At 46.2% G+C, this 19,825-nt stretch overlaps 1 protein-coding gene across 2 annotated transcripts in view; it reads left to right on the top strand.

Annotated features, from left to right (window-relative positions):
* LOC141052056 (cytochrome P450 2G1-like) overlaps positions 1-5,416 on the top strand; it is a 52,221-nt gene extending 46,805 nt beyond the window's left edge. For both annotated transcript variants that reach the window (XM_073549244.1, XM_073549245.1), the window contains exon 10: positions 4,928-5,416. In XM_073549244.1, the coding sequence (XP_073405345.1) occupies positions 4,928-5,106 (179 nt within the window). In that variant the 3' untranslated portion in view covers positions 5,107-5,416. The remainder of the gene's footprint in view (positions 1-4,927) is intronic.
* The last annotated feature ends 14,409 nt before the right edge of the window (positions 5,417-19,825 follow it).

Below are 19,825 nucleotides of genomic sequence, written 5' to 3'. Positions count from 1 at the left end.
ATCTCTGAAGCATCTGTCTTTGTTTCTGTGTCAGTTACCGTTCTGTATTGAACCTGAACCTATTAGTCTGAATGAAGCCAAAGCCTGTGTCAGCTAACCTGACCCAGGGGGACAGTTGCTGCAGTATCGGGATCTGCCTAGGAGTGGTACCTGGCAGCTACCTGCAGCCCAGTCTGTATTCACTATCAGGAGCTCTAGTGAACACCTGATTCTGTGTAGTTCATGGTTGGAGTAGTTGTTTTGGAGATTTGTCAGGAGATTGTTGCTTGGAGTTTTCAGCACACCCTCATTCATTGTAGGATCGCTACTACCAATAGGTGGCGCTGTAGAATAAAAGTCCTCTTTCTCTCTGAAGAGGCAATTTGCATACCTCATTCTCTACTATTTTGTTTCTCCTCCCTTTAACTCCCGTGTCTTCCACTCTGTTGCTTGGTGTTTATTTTGTATGATTGGTATTTTCATTTATTCCTGTCTATTTTCCCTTGCTTGTCCGGTTATTGTGTTCCTATGCACTTTCTCTTCCCTATACCCTAGGTGGGGGAGAAGACAGATAAGGGTTGATATAGAAGCATAGCAAAACAGAAGGCCAAATCGACCTGTCATTGGCTACAGCAGAACAAAGTGATGGTTCTGGAGTGGCCATCTCAGTCGACTGACCTCAATTTCTTTGAGCCACTCTGGGGAGATCTCAAGCATGCAGTTCATGCTAGACAGCCCAGAAATTTAGAGGAACTGGAGGCTTTTTGCCAAGAAGAGTGGGCAGCTTTACCATCTGAGAAAAAAAAGAACCTCATCCACAACTACCATAAAAGACTTCAAGCTGTCATTGATGTTAGAGGGGGCAATACATGGTATTAGGGAATGGGGTGTGTGAACTTTTGATCACGGTCATCTGGCTTTCTCCTGGCGACTTGACTATGCAGCCCATTTTTCTTCATGTGACTCCTTATTGTGCACCTTGAAACAGCCACACTGCTAGTTTTCAGAGAGTCCAGTATTTCAGCTGATGTTATTTGTGGGTTTTTCTTTGCATCCTGAACAATTTTCCTGGCATTTGTCACAGGTCACAGGTGAGAATGTTACCTTTAGTAGCCATTCAAACCAGTTTGTGTCAACTTCTGTGCATGTTATCAGGGCAAAATCACCAGGGTATGATGTAAACTTTTGTTCAGTCATTTGGATGTTTTGGGTTATCATGATTTAAAAAGAGAAAACACAGTAGTTTGACAATAAATGGCTTTACCCAACCACTAACCATGAGTGGAATTTTTTTTTTGTGTTATCATTCATATTCTCTGAAAAAAGTCCAAGAAAGCAAAAATTCTGCCTGGGTATGTAAACTTTTGAACACAACTGTATATATCAGTAAATTCCATTCCTAAACATCCCTGTATAATGTTATTGAGTGAAAACAAGGTATAAAAAATGCATTTGCTATGCTAATGAGAGCTTGGACTAGTCGATGGGGTGTTAGTTTCCTCAGACTAGTCAACCCTCTTTCCATATTATCGCGCCCCTGTGGTCGTGATAACAAAATTTGTTTGAGCGGCAAGCCTTTCATACAAACCTCTCAAATGCGTGCCACTCTCTCTGGCAACGACACTGTGTTTTTTGAAGCCAGGTGTATGCTTCCCAGCTTCAGAAGCATGCATGAGCTGAAGCTATCTTGTGAACTTCTGGACATGCGTAGTGCGCCTCTAAAGCCGGGAAGCGTATACCTGGCTTCAGAGATGCAGTGATGTTGCTGGAATGAGCGGAGCTCGTGCATGTGATTTCCATGAGCAAGTTATGTCATCACACCCACAGGGGCATGATAACATGGAAAGATGGTTGACTAGTCTTGAGTAACTCACGTCCCATAGACTAGTAAAAGCCCTCGTTAGCATAGCAATTGGGTACATTATAAATGCCTTTTTATACCTTGTTTTCACTCAATGTCATATAGGCTTCGTTAGGCAGAGAATTTGCTCATATATAAGTGAATGCTGCTGGGTTGGAGGGCATGGGAGACCTAACAGGTTCCCTTTAAATGCCGTAAACTTTTCATTACTGTTTTTTTGGTAGCCTCCATTTTGCTAAATTTACACAGAGAAAATTACAAAAATAGCCATGTGGTCGAAATTGTTGGTACCCCTCATTTAATGACAGAAAAACCCACACTGGTCACAGAAATAACTTTCTGACAAAAGTAATAATAAATCAAAAAATCTATAAAAATGAACAAAAGAAAGTCAGACATTGCTTTTCAACCATGCTTCCACAGAAATTAAAAAAAAAAAAATGAAACTCATGAAATAGGCCTGGACAGAAATGATGATACTCTTCACTTAATATTTTGTTACACAACCTTTTGAGGCAATCACTGCAATCAAACGATTCCTGTAACTGTCAATGAGACTTCTGCACCTCTCGACAGGTATTTTGGCCCACTCCTCATGTGCAAACCGCTCCAGTTGTCTCGTGTTTGATGGTTGCCTTTTCCAGATGGCATGTTTCATCTCTTTCCAAAGATGTTCAATAGGATTTAGGTCAGGGCTCACATAAGGCCTCTGCCCCAGCCTTTATCAGTAGGAGTCTGATGCATCCTGCTAGTGCATTAGTTAAGGTTTTGGTGAGTCTACATCTCATGTTATGTGTTTTTTCTGATTTGCTATGTTCGCTGTTTTGAAATTAGTGTTAGGGACTTGCAATTAATGGGGGCCCTTGACGTTGGGTTGCGAGCTTATCTGTCTTGGCCAAAATAGTAACCAAAACCCCATGTAATGTATTTATTATATGCATATTTTTTCATCTTTTTTTGCACTTTTTATCATTTTTGCAGGATGCAGCTAGGCCTCTTTATGTTGGTTTGGTATTCTGTGTGATGCATATATAGTGCTGAATAGTGTTGAGCGAGTATACTCGTTGCTCGGGTTTCCCCGAGCATGCGCGGGTGACCTCCGAGTATTTTGGCGTGCTCAGAGATTTAGTTTCTGTTGACGCAGCTGCATGATTTGCGGCTGCTGGACAGGCTGAATACATGTGAGGAATGTCTGTTTTTTAGGGAATCTTCACGTGTATTCAGGCTGGCCAGCAGCCACAAATCATGCAGCTGAGGCGACGAAAACTAAATCTCCGAGCACGCCAAAATACTCAGAGGACACCCGAGCATGTTTGGGAAAACCCGAGCAACAAGTATATTCGCTCATCACTAGTGTTGAACAGCCCGCCTGCTATTACTATGGGCATGATCAATTGGCTGTTCAGACACTTTGCACCTCACTTATCTGTGTGACGTACATCTTATGCAATCCTTATTTTTGTGCATTTTTCCACTAGGCAGCCAGCCCCTCCATTGTTTGGTTGGGTGGATGGTTGTTTTCATCAGTGGAATGCACCTGTGCTGCCCCAGCCTTTATCAGTGGTGGTCTGCTGCATCCTGCTAGTGCATTAGTCAAGGTTTTGGTGAGACTACCTCTCATGTTATATGTTTTTTCTGATTTGCTATGTTCGCTGCTCACAGAAGGCCTCTTCAGAATAGTCCAATGTTTTCCTCTTAGCCATTCTTGGGTGTTTTTAGCTGTGTGTTTTGGATCATTATCCAGTTGCAAGACCCATGAGACTGAGACCAAGCTTTCTGACACTGGGCAGCACATTTCTCTCTAGAATCAATTGATAGTCATGAGATTTCATAGTACCCTGCACAGATTCCAGACACCTTGTGCCAGATGCAGCAAAGCTTCTCCAGAACATAACAGAGCCTTCTCCATGTTTCACAGTAGGGACAGTGTTCTTTTCTTGATATTCTTCATTTTTCCGTCTGTGAACATAGAACTGACATGCCTTGCCAAAAAGCTCCAATTTTGTCTCATCAGTCCATAGCACATTCTCCCAGAAGCTTTGTGTCTTGTCAACAGGTAGTTTGGCAAATTGCAGTCTGGATTTTTTATAATTTTTTTCAACAATGGTGTCCTCCTTGGTTGTCTCCCATGAACCCCACTCATACAGCGATGGATGGTGCGATCTGACACTGATGTTCCTTGAGCTTGAAGTTCACCTTTAATCCATTTAGAAGTTTTTCTGGGCTCTTTTGTTACCATTCATATGATCCGTCTCTTTGATTTGTCATCAATTTTCCTCCTGCGACCATGTCCAGGGAGGTTGGCTACAGTCCCATGGAGTTTAAATTTCTGAATAATATGTGCAACTGTAGTCACAGGAACATCAAGCTGCTTGGAGATGGTCTTATAACTTTTACCTTTAACATGTTTGTCTATAATTTTCTAATCTCCTGAGACAACTCTTTCCTTAGCTTCCTCTGGTCCATGTTGAGTGTGATACACACCATGTCACCAAACAGCACAGTGAGTATCTGTAGCACTCTATACAGGTCCACTCACTGATTCCAAGATTGTAGACACATGTGATGCTAATTAGTGGACACTCCGTGATTTAACATGTCCCTTTTGTCACATTATTTTCAGGGGTACCATAATTTCTATCAGGCCTATTTCATGATTTTTTTTTAAATTTGTGGAGGCATGGTTGAAAAGCAATGTCTGACTTACATTTGCTCATTTTCATAGATTTTTTATTTATTATTACTTTTTCAAGTTATTATTCAAGTTATTTCTGTCACCATGGTGGGTTTTTCTGTCATTAAATGAGGGGTACCAACAATTTTGACCACGTGTGTATATTCTGGAAAATAAGGATTTTTTTTTTTTTAAATTTGAGAAGAATTCAATTTATCTCAAATAAATATTCCCATCTCAACTGGCTATCTGTACTGCTTTAAATGAGACCTTCTTGATTATAAAGTCTAATGAAACCGAAAGGTGGACGTCCTTCAGGAAGACCAGTAAACCAAAAATTCCTAAATGGTAATTGACTTTTATAAATTTTTTTATGTATGTGCTACTTCTAAGATCTTTTCTTTCTTTTTCAGGAAAGCGAATCTGCCCCGGGGAGAATTTTATCCGAATCGAATTTTTTATCTTTCTCACTACCATCCTGCAAAACTTTGAATTGACTTCCCCTACTAAATTCACAGAGATTGAAATGACAAAAATGCAGGGATTCTTAAATGCCCCCATTAAATTCGAGCTGTCGTTTCTACCCCGCTAGATGCAATATACTTTGGACTTCCCAGGCAATATTTCTCCTCTTTAGAGTATAGAAGATAGGGAAGTTTGGGAAATGTAATGTTATTTCATTTTATATTATTATTTTATGCATTACCGCAAATATTAGCTTTGATCATTACTCATACTTTAGATCTGCTTACCACTACTACTGTTATATTGTAATTTAATTTATTGATGCTTTATATTTTGCACTTTCTTGAGGGTCAGAGTTAAGATATTTTATTTGCTTTATGTTTTAAATGTTTATTTATTTTTTGCCTGAATATGTAATAATAAAGTAATTTGTGTGGAAACCTTACATTAGGGACTCACTTCTTTCTTTTTTTAGCATGCAGAGTTTTTTGTCCAGTATAAGGTGCCCGGGCGAGGTAGACATGGGCGAGCTTCTGTTCCCACTAGCTCTGGCACCGTACAGACAAGTCATATTCCTGTCCTGGTGTACTTCTGTGTGTGGGGTGCATTACACTTACTTCAAGGCCTCAGGTCTCCATTGGCTCCAGGCTTCCCTCTTCTGAACCCTCGGCAGTAATAACTCCGGGGGCCACTGGTTCCATAAAAATAATCAAACTTTTCATTGACAAATGACAGTCTTTACAAACAGGCATACAGGATAAGGCCCATTGGGTGTCATCTTTCCCACAGGTACTGGACACAACTTCAGTCCTGGTTCTCGATATGAGAACATAAGAACACGGAGCATATCAACCACCAAAGAATACGTAGTAATTAAAAAGGTATATTTTTAATGACACAGTAGATTACGAAAGATAATTCATAACATATCTCAACAGTTTTATCAAAAACAGAGCTATTCAAATCCGGTGAAAGGTGCAGCAAAAATATGGTGTCACCCCACAGGCATAAAGACATTGAGAGAGAACCACAGAACCAAAATCCTTAATCCAGTATACATACAGTGGGTACGGAAAATATTCAGACCCCTTTAAATTTTTCACTCTTTGTTTCATTGCAGCCATTTGGTAAATTAAAAAAATGTTCTTCTTTTTTCTTTATTAATGTACATTCTGCACCCCATCTTGACTGAAAGAAACAAGAAACTGAAATATCACATGGTCATAAGTATTCAGACCCTTTGCTCAGACTCTCATATTTAAGTCACATGCTGTCCATTTCCTTGAGATCCTTCTTGTGATGGTTCTACTCCTTCATTGGAGTCCAGCTGTGTTTAAATAAACTGATAGGACTTGATTTGTAAAGGCACACACCCAGAGGCGTATCTAGGCTTTCTGGCACCCGGGGCAAGAATTTGGTTCGGCGCCCCCCCCCCGCCCAAGTACATATGCGACTTGCACAGTTAGTCATGTACCCACGAGCTGCTCTCCCTAATGCTCTCAATGTTCAGTAAAAAACTGAAAGCAGGATGAGAAGCTCGTTGTCACAGGACCATAACTATGAAAATCGCATAAGAGTGAAGTGTCCATGTGATGAGTACTGGAACCTGCAGAGCTGAATCCTGACATTGCAGCTTCTGAATTCTCACACCTAATGCACTGCACAATTTTAGGATTCTCCCTTGCCGATATACAGTCATGTCAGCACAAGCATGTGATTTATATACTTCTGGCCACATTCCAACTAGACGTGCCCGACCTCGCTCTGTTCATGTTCATTGAGTGAGGCCACACATGTCTAGTCAGCATGTGACCGAATGTATGTAAATTACTGGCATGAGAGAATCCTGACAGCACTCAGTGAGCACTGTGAGAATTCAGAAGTCTGCAGTCACATAGAATGACTGCAGACTCAGCAGAAGCCTGGACAACCCCTTTAATGTTCCTAACATAAATAAAAACATGAGAATTAGTCAGTATCACAAATAATATTTACATCCAGGTACCACGTCATCTCTGGAGTCGGTCTACTTTTCATCTTGTCCAGACCCCATGATGCGTTTTCTCATCCGCAGCCGTCTCTGCAGACTTCCATCTTCTCCAGTCTATCTGCAGCAAATCTCCACACGATGCCCTTAAAGATAGGAGTGTCATTATAATGCTCCTAAATAAAAATGTCTGCAATATACTGTCGCCTCACACTATTCCCCTCCCTCCTCATACTCCTCCTCTAACATCCCCTCTGTTCACCATACTGTCTCCTCATATATTTACCCCCTCACTCTCTATACTGTCTGCTCACACATACCCCCGACTCCCCATACTGTGTCTGCACACATCCCATCACCCTCACTCCCCATACTGTGTCCACATACATTTACCCGTTCGCTCCCCATACTGTCTGCACCCATCCCCCATACTGTTTCCTCATACATACTATTCATTTTGTGCCCTCAAATCTCCCCACACACATTAAATCCCCCATCCCGACTCCAAACCCCCCATCCCCAATCCCTCACACACATTAAATAACCCCCATTCCCAATCCAAATCCCCCCACACACATTAAATCCCTCATCCCCACTCCAAACCCCTCACACATATTAAATAACCCCCATCCCCACTCCAAATCCCCCCCACATTAAATAACCCACCATCCCCACTCAATAACCCCCAGTCCCTACTCCCAAATCCCCCAACACATTATGTATCCCCACTCCAAATCCCCCCACACATGAACCCCATCCCCACTCATTAACCCCCATCCCCACTCCAAATCCCCCACACATTAAGTATCCCCTATCCCCACTCATTAACCCTCACACACATTAACCCCCATCCCCACTCATTAACCCCTATCCCCACTCATTAACCCCCATACACACTAACCCCCATCCCCACTCATTAACCCCCCACACACTAAACCCCATCCCCACTCATTAACCCCCCACACATTAACCCCCATCCCCACTCATTAACCTCCCCACTCATTAACCCCCACACATACATTAACCCCCCACACACATTAACCCCCCACACATTAACCCCCCACACATTATCCCCCATCGCCACTCATTACCCCCCCACACATTAACCCCCATCCCCACTCATTAACCCCCACACTCATTAACCCCCTTCCCCACTCATTAACCCCCACACACATTAACCCCATCCCCACTCATTAACCCCCCACACACATTAACCCCCATCCCCACTCATTAACCCTCCCACACATTAACCCCCATCCTCACTCATTAACCCCCATCCCCACTCATTAACCCCCCACACAATAACCCCCCACACAATAACCCCCATCCCCACACATTAACCCCCTTCCCCACATTAACACCCCCCATCTCCCATTTTCAGTGTCTTCAGCTCCACAGTGGAGCACTTACCACCAGCACTGAGTGTTCGCTCTGGGCGCCGGGGAGTGACGTCAGCAGCGTGATCACATGACATGTCACGCTGCTGACGTCGCTGTGGCCCGGCAGTCAGAGCTGCAATTGTACTGGCGTCTGTATAGACGCCAGTACAATTGTTCCCTGGGAGCTGACACATGCACCTTCTCTGCGCCAGCTGTCAGCTGTGACAGCTGACACAGAGAACCGCCGACTCAGGCTGGGGGGTGGCAGAATGCAGCCGCCAGGGAGGACAGTGCAGACCGCTGCATTAGGCTGCCCGACTGCGCCCCCTGCCGGCTGCGCCCGAGGCAACTGCCCCGGCTGCCCCTCCCTAGATACGCCCCTGCACACTCCTGTCTATATAAGACCTCACAGCTCACAGTGCATGTCAGACCAAATGGGCAGTAATAGGCCTCAGGGGTCAAGATTACCAAGCCCTGGTAGAACCCATGTACTCTGATAGCAGGCCCACTATCCTGACAGCCAGAGGGGTAGTTGATGTCCGCAAGGGGAGAGTACCAATATGCATCTTAAATTGTGGGGAGAGAGAGGCCCATATACCCGGTATGCCACCCTTGCTAAGCTGTTCACTGTCAGTAACAATGCAATAGAGGCACCAGAACCCTTGCTTCCGTCTGACAAGGTGGAAGAGAATGGCTCTGTAGGGCAGCAGGAGGATTGGTGTCAGCAGCTACACGTAGGCACTGACTCCACCCCTTCGCACCAAAAACATGGGGCTTACCAGGTGGCTTGAGAATTTGAACGGGTCTTCAGCAAACATCCTCTAGACTTTGGGCAGGCAAAAGGGGTCCAACACCATATCCCCACCGGAGATCATCCACCTATTAAAGAGAGGTACCGGTATGTACCCCCAGCACACGATCAATGTGCCAAGCGTATGTTAAGGGAGATGAAGGAGGCTAGGGTAATCAGAGATAGTTGTAGCCCCTGGGCAGCTCCATTAGTCCTCGTTAAAAAGAAAGATGGTACTATGAGAATGTGTGTAGACTACAGGCGGATTAACAGCATTACACATAAGGACGCTTACCCATTACCTAGAATTGAGGAATCACTAGCTGCACTGAGAACCACTAACTATTTCTCTACCTTAGATCTCACCAGTGGGTATTGGCAGGTTCCTGTGGCAGAAGCAGACAAAGAGAAGACGGCGTTTACAACACCAATGGGCCTCTGTGAGTTTAACTACATGCCGTTTGGGCTCAGCTATGCGCCAGGAACATTTCAGCTGTTAATGGAATGCTGCCTTGGACATAAAAACTTTGAAACCGTTCTGCTGTACCTGGATGACATCATAGTCTTCTCCAAAACCTACGAAGACCATTTGAAGCACCATACCGAGGTATTTGAAGCCCTGTCCAACCTTGGCTTGAAAATAAAGCCATCCAAATGTCACCTTTTAAAACCCAAGATGCAGTACTTAGGCCATATGGTGAGCGTGGAAGGTGTGGCACCCGACCCTGACAAAGTCACCATTATCTGGGACTGGCAAAGACCCAGCACTATTCAAGAAGTAAGGCAGTTTCTTGGGTTAGTAGGCTACTACCGAAGATTTATCAAGGACTTCACCAAAATAGCTGCACCCCTGCAAGATCTTCTAGTGGGCCAATCCAAGAAAGCCAAGAACAAGAGTCTTCTGTTCGAGTGGAACAAAAGGATAGAAGAGTCCTTCATCAGATTGAAATTTTCCCTCACGGGAGATGAGGTGCTGGCCTACCCTGACTATGACCAACCATTTGTACTTTACACTGACGCCAGCAACATGGGATTGTGAGTAGTGCTGTCTCAAGTGCAGAAAGGCAGAGAGAGAGTGATTGTCTACGCCAGCAGGAAGTTTTGTCCCACTGAGAGGAACCCCGACAACTACAGTTCCTTTAAACTGGAGTTCCTCACCCTAGCCTGGGCGGTAACAGAGCGTTTCAAGCACTACTTGGCTTCAGCAAAGTTCACCATCTACACGGACAATAATCCATTAACCCACCTTGAAACGGCAAAGCTAGGGGCACTTGAGCAGCGATGGATGGCCCGGCTGTCCAACTACGAGTTTACCATCAAGTACCGAGCATGACATAAGAACGCTAATGCGGATGCGCTGTCCAGGATGCCCAATTCACCTGATGGGGGAGAAGATCCAGAAGGACTCGAAGAAATCGAGTTACCAGCCTTCCACCGGCCAGTTGCAGCCCAGCGCTCCCAAGGGGTGAGGAATAAGCACTTTATCATGCGAGAGGTAATGTTGAACCCATTACCCCATCATGAGTGGGCAGAGACACAAGATAGTGACCCAGCTGTTCGCCTAGTAAAAGAGTGGCTGGCACAAGCTGATTCACACTCTGGTCCAGATGACCCACAGGAAGCAAAGCAGTTATGGAAGGAGAGAGGCAAGCTGTTCATCTATGGGGGTAAACTGTGTCGGAAGAACATCAACTCGCGCACACACGAACTGGTCTGGCAGGTAGTAGTCCCGAAATGTGATGCGCCAATGGTCTTGGAGGCATACCACAATGGAGCAGGACACTTCGGTCGGAAGAAGTTGGTGGTCCTACTTCGTGAAAAATTCCACTGCGTTGGCATGAGGAAAACCATTGAGAAGTGGTGCCGAGAATGTGGCCCATGCAACCTGCGCAGGAAAGACCGTAACAGCCAGCGAGCCCCATTACAGCCGATCATCACAATACAGCCACTTGAACTGGTAGCCTTGGATCACGTGAAGTTAATTCCGAGTAGGAATGGCTACACCTATGCTCTGACCATCGATGACCATTACTCAAGGTTCTTGGTAGTCGTGCCTGTTAAAGACCAAACAGCGAAGACAGCGGCCAAGGCATTTCAGCAACACTTTTGTCGACCGCACAGATACCCTGAACAAGTGCTCACCGACCAACGTCCAGCCTTTGAGGCAGAAGTGTTCCAGGAGTTCTGTAACATGTACGGTTGCAAGAAAATCAGGATGACGACGTTCCATCCACAGACAAATGGCATGTGTGAGAAGATGAACCAGGTGGTCATTGACTTATTGAAGACCTTACGTCTGGAAGAACGAAACCGTGGCCAGAGAAGTTGCCAGATCTGGTAGATCTATATAATCATATACTGGTAAACGCCACCAATTGCACTCCGGCCTACCTGATGAGGGCAAGACCTGGCAAGTTACCCATTGATTTAGACATGGGAGTCTTAACACCTGAGACGACATCACCAGATGCAGGCTGGGATACAAAGCGCCAGCAACAATACCGCAAAGTGCAAGAATGTGTGGAGAAAAGTTTGTCCCAGGCAAGACAGAGGCAGGAAAGGAATTACAATCAATACACCCCTGCAGTTCTCTTGATATCAGGAGAACAAGTACTCAAAAGAAAGCGACGAGTTCACAAACTAGATGACCAGTGGGAGGCAGAGCCATACACCGTTATACCTTCAAACTTTAATAACACCAAGGTGTGCCTCATCAGCAAGGATGGAGGAGAAACCTCAATTGAAAGACAAAGAGGAAGTCCAAGACACCCCACGTCTCACAGTAGAGGTGGAAGAGAAGATCCATACTATCCTTGGAGAATTTCCTCGGACGTGGACACAAGTGAATCAGGCTATCGTAGTACCAGTCCTAACCTTTCACCAGCCTACTGCACCGGATGAAGCAGAGACTCTTAATGAAATGACTCGAGTAACAGATGCCTCATCTGCAGTGGAATGCGGAAATCTGTCCCCCTGCTAGCAGCGAATCTGTCAATCTCATGGTGAGTCTAAGAGTCAGGAGAAGGCAGTCCAGAATACCAATATTACACAAGTCCACTTATAGTGTAGTGACTAGTGCACCAGCAGTAGACATTAGAGAACAGGTCAGGTCATCGGAGATACCTATACTGCATAGGTCCACTCGTAGTACCAGAGGTCAGATCCCTGTCTTTTATAGAGAATACATAATGTGAATAAATTAATAAAAATGTATAGTTGTAACTGTTGAGCCTACAGAGACTTACTGTATGAACTTTTCAAGTATTTGTAATAACCAGTTGAAGGACAATTGGGCTACAGGACTATGTCTGGTCAGAACTTAATTTGTAAATAGTTACCCCAACTTGGCCTTGAAAATAAGCCGCCGGCATGGCCGAAAAACCAGGCCCATCTACAGAGTGCCCTGTAGCCACGTCCAGGGACGACACACAAAGTGGGCTAAGGCGGTTGCCACCAACCAAACACCTGGTACAAGGACAAGGACAATTCCTGGATAGCAGCGTAATGACTGTTCGCTGCAGTAACTGTGTTATTGTTTCTTTTTCTTTTCTGGTTTTGATAATTTTTACATTTTTTAAGATTTTGTGACTTTGTAGATTTTCATTAATTGTTGTTGTTAACAATTCTTGTTATGTTCAGTCCGGGAGTACTGAACTTCACTGGGGGGAATGTGACACCCCAGAGTCAGGTTGTCACAGTGACATTGCCTCCCTCTAAGGGGTAAAGTCATGCCTGGAGGCAGGAGGGGGCCCCCATGCCAGGTAACATAGATTTAATGACAATTCCTGCTGCAGGTCAGAAGGGGGAGCTTCCTTATAAATTCTGGCCAGCAGATGGGGTTAGTGAGTCAGAAAGGAGTCAGCTGAGAGAGTGAACAGGGAGTTGACATGGAAACGTGAGCAGCCTGAGCTCATGACAAGACAATTAGTCAGTTGGCGAGGGGGAGCTGATCTGTGAAGAGGGGAAGGACAGGAGCGGAGATAAGAGGCTCTGGGGAAGCTGAAATATAATTATAATAAGAGGACACCAGAGTCCTAGGCTGAACAGGAGCTGTATGCCCTGATCACCGAATCTGGAAGTACAGGGGACTACAAGTTCCTGGGCGACATTGAACACCTGAAGGCACGGCAGCAGATCAAGAGCCCGGGTGTCATGAGAAGCCTAGGTAACTTTAGGCTGAAACCCCGGGGCCCCTGCGGTGTCCCTCAGACTAGGGGAAACCCTATCTGTCCCTCAACCCAGGGTTTACACTGAAGGTGTGCCTGCCTGGGCCTCCACCCTGTCCCTGTCTCCTGTCCAGCCCTAAGCTGAACCCACCACCCTTCACCCAGTGAGGAGACCAAGCACCAGACCCCACAAATAAGTATGGACAGGGATAACGGAAATGCACCACACCGCGTACACACAGGGGAATACAGTAATGTGCAAGGGCAACCAAATAATACAACACAGGGAGGCAAAATGGCAACAATGGAATATACTACACCAGCAACCGTATGCTCCTTAGACCACCACTCCAGACCGGTATCGCTTAGCACAAGGCAAGAGCTATAGTCTGCGACGCCCATAGTCACACAGGGCAATTTAAAGACAGAGGGCGTGGCTAAGCCCTCAGCCAGAATGACAACCTGGTTAACCCAATCCAAGCCGGATCAGAAGACCAACCAGCGCCGCTGAGAACCATGTGGTAGGATGGGGTATTACCGCTGTCTGCCGGACACCCTGGTGCGAAGTGTCCGACATGACAGTACCCCGCCTTCTACGAGGGACCCCAGGAACCTCACAATGTCGAGGACCCGGCTTGTCCGGATGGCGGCGATGAAACACTGTAATCAGTCGGTCCGCATGTATGTCTGAGGCTGGCACCCAAGTCCTCTCCTCAGGACCATAGCCACGCCAGTGGACCAGGTACTGTAGAGTGCGACGCACTACCCAAGAGTCAACCACCTTGGACACCTCAAACGCCAACGTGCCATCCACCAAGACGGGAGGTGGTGGCACGGGAGAAACATCAACAGCACCCATGACTTTCTTAAGTAACGCCTTGTGAAACACATTATGTATCTTGTATACGGCAGGTAACTCTAAACGAAATGCCACAGGGTTGATAATTGCAGAGATCCTAAATGGACCAATGAACCTGGGCCCCAACTTAAGCGATGGTATTTTGAGTTTGATGTTCCTTGTAGACAACCACACCCAATCACCCACACACAGGTCCGGACCAGGCACACGTCTACCGTCAGCCACACGTTTATACCTAGAACCTACATTCAGCAAGTGCTGCTTTACTCTGCTTCAAACGGATGACAATTGTGCTCCCAACTGGTCCTCCTCAGGGACGCCCGCAGAGCTCCCTTGGCGCAAGGTACAGAATTGGGGATGTTGACCATAAACACAAAAGAAAGGAGATTCCCCAGACGATTCCTGATAATGATTGTTTATCGCGAATTCAGCCAGAGGAAGAAACGCCGACCACTCTTCCTGATTGTCAGAAACAGCGTAAGTATTGTTCCAGGTTTTGGTTCATACGCTCAGTCTGCCCATTCGACTGAGGATGGAAAGCCGATGAATGAGACAATTTAATCCCTAGGCGTGAACAAAAAGCTCTCCAAAATTTTGCCACAAATTGTGTACCTCTATCAGATACAATGTTAGATGGGACACCATGAAGTCTGACCACCTCGCGAATAAATACCTGAGCAAGGGTCTTGCATTGGGCAAAGATGCAAAGCAACGAAATGCGACATTTTAGAGAACCGATCAACTATTACCAGAATGACCGTGTTCCCAGCCGAGGAGGGCAAATCCGTAATGAAATCCATGGAAATCTCAGTCCATGGCTTACTGGGCACAAGGAGAGGATGCAATGTGCCAGCAGGACGGGAGCATGGTGTCTTGGCCCGTGCGCACGTGGTACAGGCTGACACATATGAGGCCACGTCCTGCCGGATTTTGGGCCACCAAAAACGACGTGATACAAGTTCCAGAGTGCCCTTAACTCCTGGGTGACCCGCCAGGACAGTATCGTGATGTTCCCCTAACACCTTTTAAGCGTAGGTGTAGTGGCACAAACGATTTATTAGGAGGCAGATCCGGCGGTACCTCCTCCTGAGCATCAGCAATCTCTGCCTCAACATCTGTCGTGAGAGCCGAGACCACAACTCCCTTTTGGAGGATAGGCACCGGATCCTCACGTGGCTCTCCACCCGGAAAACATCTGGACAAGGCGTCCGCCTTAGTATTCTTAGAACCTGGTCGGTATGTCACAAAAAAATTGAACCGGGTGAAGAATAACGCCCAGCGAGCCTGTCTGGGGGACAGGCGTTTAGCAGACTCTAAATAAAGCAGATTCTTATGGTCTGTTATAACAGTAATCTGATGGACAGCCCCCTCCAAGAAGTGTCGCCATTCCTCAAATGCCAACTTGATGGCCAACAATTCCCTGTTACCAATATCGTAATTACGCTTGGCCGGCGACAGTTTCTTGGAGAAGTAGGCACACGGATGCAATTTGCCCAAGGATGGACCCTGAGACAGTACCGCCCCCACTCCAACCTCAGATGCATCCACCTCCATGGTAAATGGTAGGGAGACATCAGGCTGAACCAGGATGGGAGCTGAAGCAAAACTGTTTTTGAGGAATTCAAACGCGCACAGCAGCCTCAGACCAGTCAGAAAAATTGGTACCTTTTTTAGTCATGTCGGTGAGCGGCTTAGCAATCATATAAAAATTCTTAATAAATTTACTATAATAGTTGGAAAAGCCCAGGAATCGCGGAAGCGCCTTGAGATTATCAGGCCGATCCCACTGCAGCACCGCTTGCACCTTAGCGGTGTCCATTTTAAACCCTGAGGCGGAAATTACATAACCCAAAAAAGGTAATTCTTGGACGACAAATACACATTTCTCAAGCTTGGCATAGAGCTTGTTTTCCCTGAGCAACTGCAACACCTGCCTAACATGCTCTATGTGTGCATCACGGTCGCGTGAGTAAATAAGAATGTCATCAAGGTATATAATAACAAATTTCCCCAAGAGATGAGAAAAGACATCATTTATGAAATGTTGAAATACTGCTGGCGCGCTCGTCAACCCAAATGGCATCACCAAATTCTCAAAATGACCCTCAGGGGTATTAAATGCTGTCTTCCATTCATCCCCTTGATGGACTCTTATGAGATTGTACGCCCCCTGAGGTCAAGCTTGGAAAACCATTTGGCACCAGACACCTGGTTGAACAAATCGGGTATCAGTGGCATCGGGTAGGGGTCACGAACCGTAATCTGGTTGAGTTCCCAGAAATCCAGACACGGGCGTAATCCGACATCTTTCTTCTTGACAAAGAAGAACCCCGCCGCCAATGGAGATGATGAAGGCCTGATGTGCCCTTTGCTTAGACTTTCTGCAATGTATTCTTTGAGAGCTTGCCTCTCAGGACCTAAGATATTAAACATCCTGGCTTTTGGTAACTTGGCCCCCGGTTTTAACCTAATAGCACAGTCATAGGGTCGGTGCCGTGGCAGCTCTGAACAACCTCTTTCAGAAAATACATCAGCATAGTCTTGCAGTGGCTCCGGGATGCTGGGAGTCACAGCGGAAATACACGTGGCCAGACAACTCTCCTGGCAGTATCTGCTCCACTGAATTATGTCCTGGGTTTTCCAATCAATCACCGGATTGTGCATAGACAACCATGGAAACCCCAGAACTATCTGAGCAGGTAAATTACTGAGCACCTTACATGTTGCCAGCTCAGAGTGTAGGACCCCAATGTGGAGTTTTACATCAGCCACAAACTCTTTAATCTCCCCTTGTGAGAGAGGGGAGGCATTGATGGTAACCACCCGGATAGGATTAGGCAGCGTCTCCACCTTAAATCCCGCAGTACGCGCAAACTTTTCATCAATGAGATTAGCGGCTGAACCACTATCTACAAATACAGTAATCGACAGCTCTTGGCCCCCGATAACTACCTTGGCAGGGAGCATACACTGAGAGACCACCACGGAGGATATGCAAAGGCTCAGACTAGACTCCTCCAAACCCTCTGAGCCTAGCAGTTTTCCGCCGGCACGTCTTTCTTAGGTACCAGGGGGCAAGCATTAATAAAATGTCCTTTTTTGCCACAAAAAAACCAGACCCCTTGCTTTCTGGGCAAGGGACATTTATGCTTGTTATTATGTGTATGTGATATACCAGCGATCTGCATAGGTTCCACGGATTCACTTGAGGCGACCTCACCAGAGGCTGCCCCTCCCCCCACAGGCAATGTCTCCTGCGACCTCTGACGAAAACGGCGATCAATGCGTACTACAAGCACCATAGCAGCCTCCAGAGAAGCGGGAGTCTCACACATTAGCAGAGCTTGTTTACCCCTTTCAGAAACCCCATGCAAAAATTGACTCCTTAGTGCAGAGTCATTCCATTTCTTGTCCACAGCCCAGCGACGGAATTCCGTACAATAGTCCTCCGCCAGTCGCTCACCCTGGAGTAGAGAGCGTATTTTAGACTCTGCTAACGCCAGTCTGTCAGGATCATCATAGATTAAACCCAGAGCAGAAAAAAAAAGGTCTACGGACTCAAATGCAGATGAATCAGAAGGTAGTGAAAATGCCCATGCTTGTGGGTCACCACCCAGCAAGGAAACTACCAAGCCCACACGCTGAGCCTCATTTCCTGAGGAGAGAGGACGCATGCGAAAATACAATTTGCAAGATTCACGAAATACAACAAACTTACAGCGATGACCAGAAAATCGTTCAGGAAGAGGTAACTTGGGTTCAGCTGCCCTGACTGCTGCCTCAGTTTGCACAGCAGGAACTGAGAGGCCTTGTTGTTGGACCGCCCCCCTCAGTTCAGTGACCTGTATGGACAGAGCCTCCAGCTGCTTGGTTATGGAGACTATAGGATCCATGGTAAATAATTCCTTTCTTTTTTTTTTTTTCTTCTTTTTGGGCCGACTATAATGTCATGGGAAGCCTAGGTAACTTTAGGCTGAAACCCCGGGGCCCCTGCGGTGTCCCTCAGACTAGGGGAAACCCTGTCTGTCCCTCAACCCAGGGTTTACACTGAAGGTGTGCCTGCCTGGGCCTCCACCCTGTCCCTGTCTCCTGTCCAGCCCTAAGCTGAACCCACCACCCTTCACCCAGTGAGCAGACCAAGCACCAGACCCCACAAATAAGTATGGACAGGGATAACGGAAATGCACCACACCGCGTACACACAGGGGAATACAGTAATGTGCAAGGGCAACCAAATAATACAACACAGGGAGGCAAAATGGCAACAATGGAATATACTACACCAGCAACCGTATGCTCCTTAGACCACCACTCCAGACCGGTATTGCTTAGCACAAGGCAAGAGCTATAGTCGGCGACGCCCATAGTCACACAGGGCAATTTAAAGACAGAGGGCGTGGCTAAGCCCTCAGCCAGAATGACAACCTGGTTAACCCAATCCAAGCCGGATCAGAAGACCAACCAGCGCCGCTGAGAACCATGTGGTAGGATGGGGTATTACCGCTGTCTGGCGGACACCCTGGTGCGAACAGTGTCCGAAATGACACCGGGGCTGACAGAGAAAAGGACAGTACCCGTGATATAGGCTCACGCTATCAGCCATACAGGATAGAAACCATCAAACAAGAGAGGGTCGCAGCTTAGTTACAAACAGCAGGGACTCGAAAACAAAGCGCAGTAGGAAGGTCCCAAACCCCACCTGGCAGGGTGGATCCCCTGAATGCCTCCAGGCGAGCCAGACTCAATCCATCACCTGTATGTAGTACCCCAAATTGCAACTACCTGCACGTAAAAGGTAAAGAAACCTTCACCTTTCTGTGTCCCTCTCTTATTTTTCTGCACCCCAACGTTCACCCCCATCTGAACCAGTAATCAAATATCTTTGCCCTGGGGCCCCCGCTCTACCCATGGGGAGCTGAACCATTCTTTGCTGCGTCACTATCAGCCCCAGAGGACCAAAACCGCAGCGTCGGCCACTCATTGCCGAACAGCACGGGTGGCGTCACACTTCAATATCACACAACTTTCCTCTATTTTATTACTAGATGCCCAGGGCCACGGACCGGGTCACTGCCACCATGACATCCCCCATTGAAGTCGACGGGCCCGGTGCCAAGTACCCTAAGGCCATGCGGGGCGCTCCACATGATATTACATATTTTCCCCTATATGGTGGTAATGAGCCTGTCATTTCCTAAACTACTTTTTATACAATTAGCTGCACTATCACTTTATATGTATACCAAGGATTTTGGTTTTGTGGTTCTCTCTCCCCATATTTATGCCTTTGGGGGGGACACCATATTTTTGGTGCACCTTTGACTGGATTTGAATAGCTCTGTTTTTGATAAAACTGTTTTGCAATATATGTTATGCATTATCTTTCATAATCTACCGTGTCATTAAAATTATACTTTTTTAATTGCTGCGTATTCTTTGGTGGTTGATGTGCTCTGTGTTATGTTCTAATGCTGTTTGGGAGCTCTATAGGGTTATAGGCCGTACTAGTCCTGGTTGACTACCGTAAGACTATTGCATAATATGGTTTCTGTATCTGAGATCTTGTATTTTTTCTGGTTCTCGGTATGAGTATCCCTCTTGCTATCTTCCCTAGCACAAAAAATTCTTCTGTACTTGTAGCAGTATATTCAGATTCCATTTCACT

This window comes from Dendrobates tinctorius, unplaced genomic scaffold (genome assembly GCF_039654945.1).
Source record: "Dendrobates tinctorius isolate UK_male_01 unplaced genomic scaffold, ASM3965494v1 ptg000158l, whole genome shotgun sequence".
NCBI classification, from domain to species: Eukaryota; Metazoa; Chordata; class Amphibia; order Anura; family Dendrobatidae; genus Dendrobates; species Dendrobates tinctorius.
This window is presented reverse-complemented; position numbering and strand designations above follow the sequence as displayed.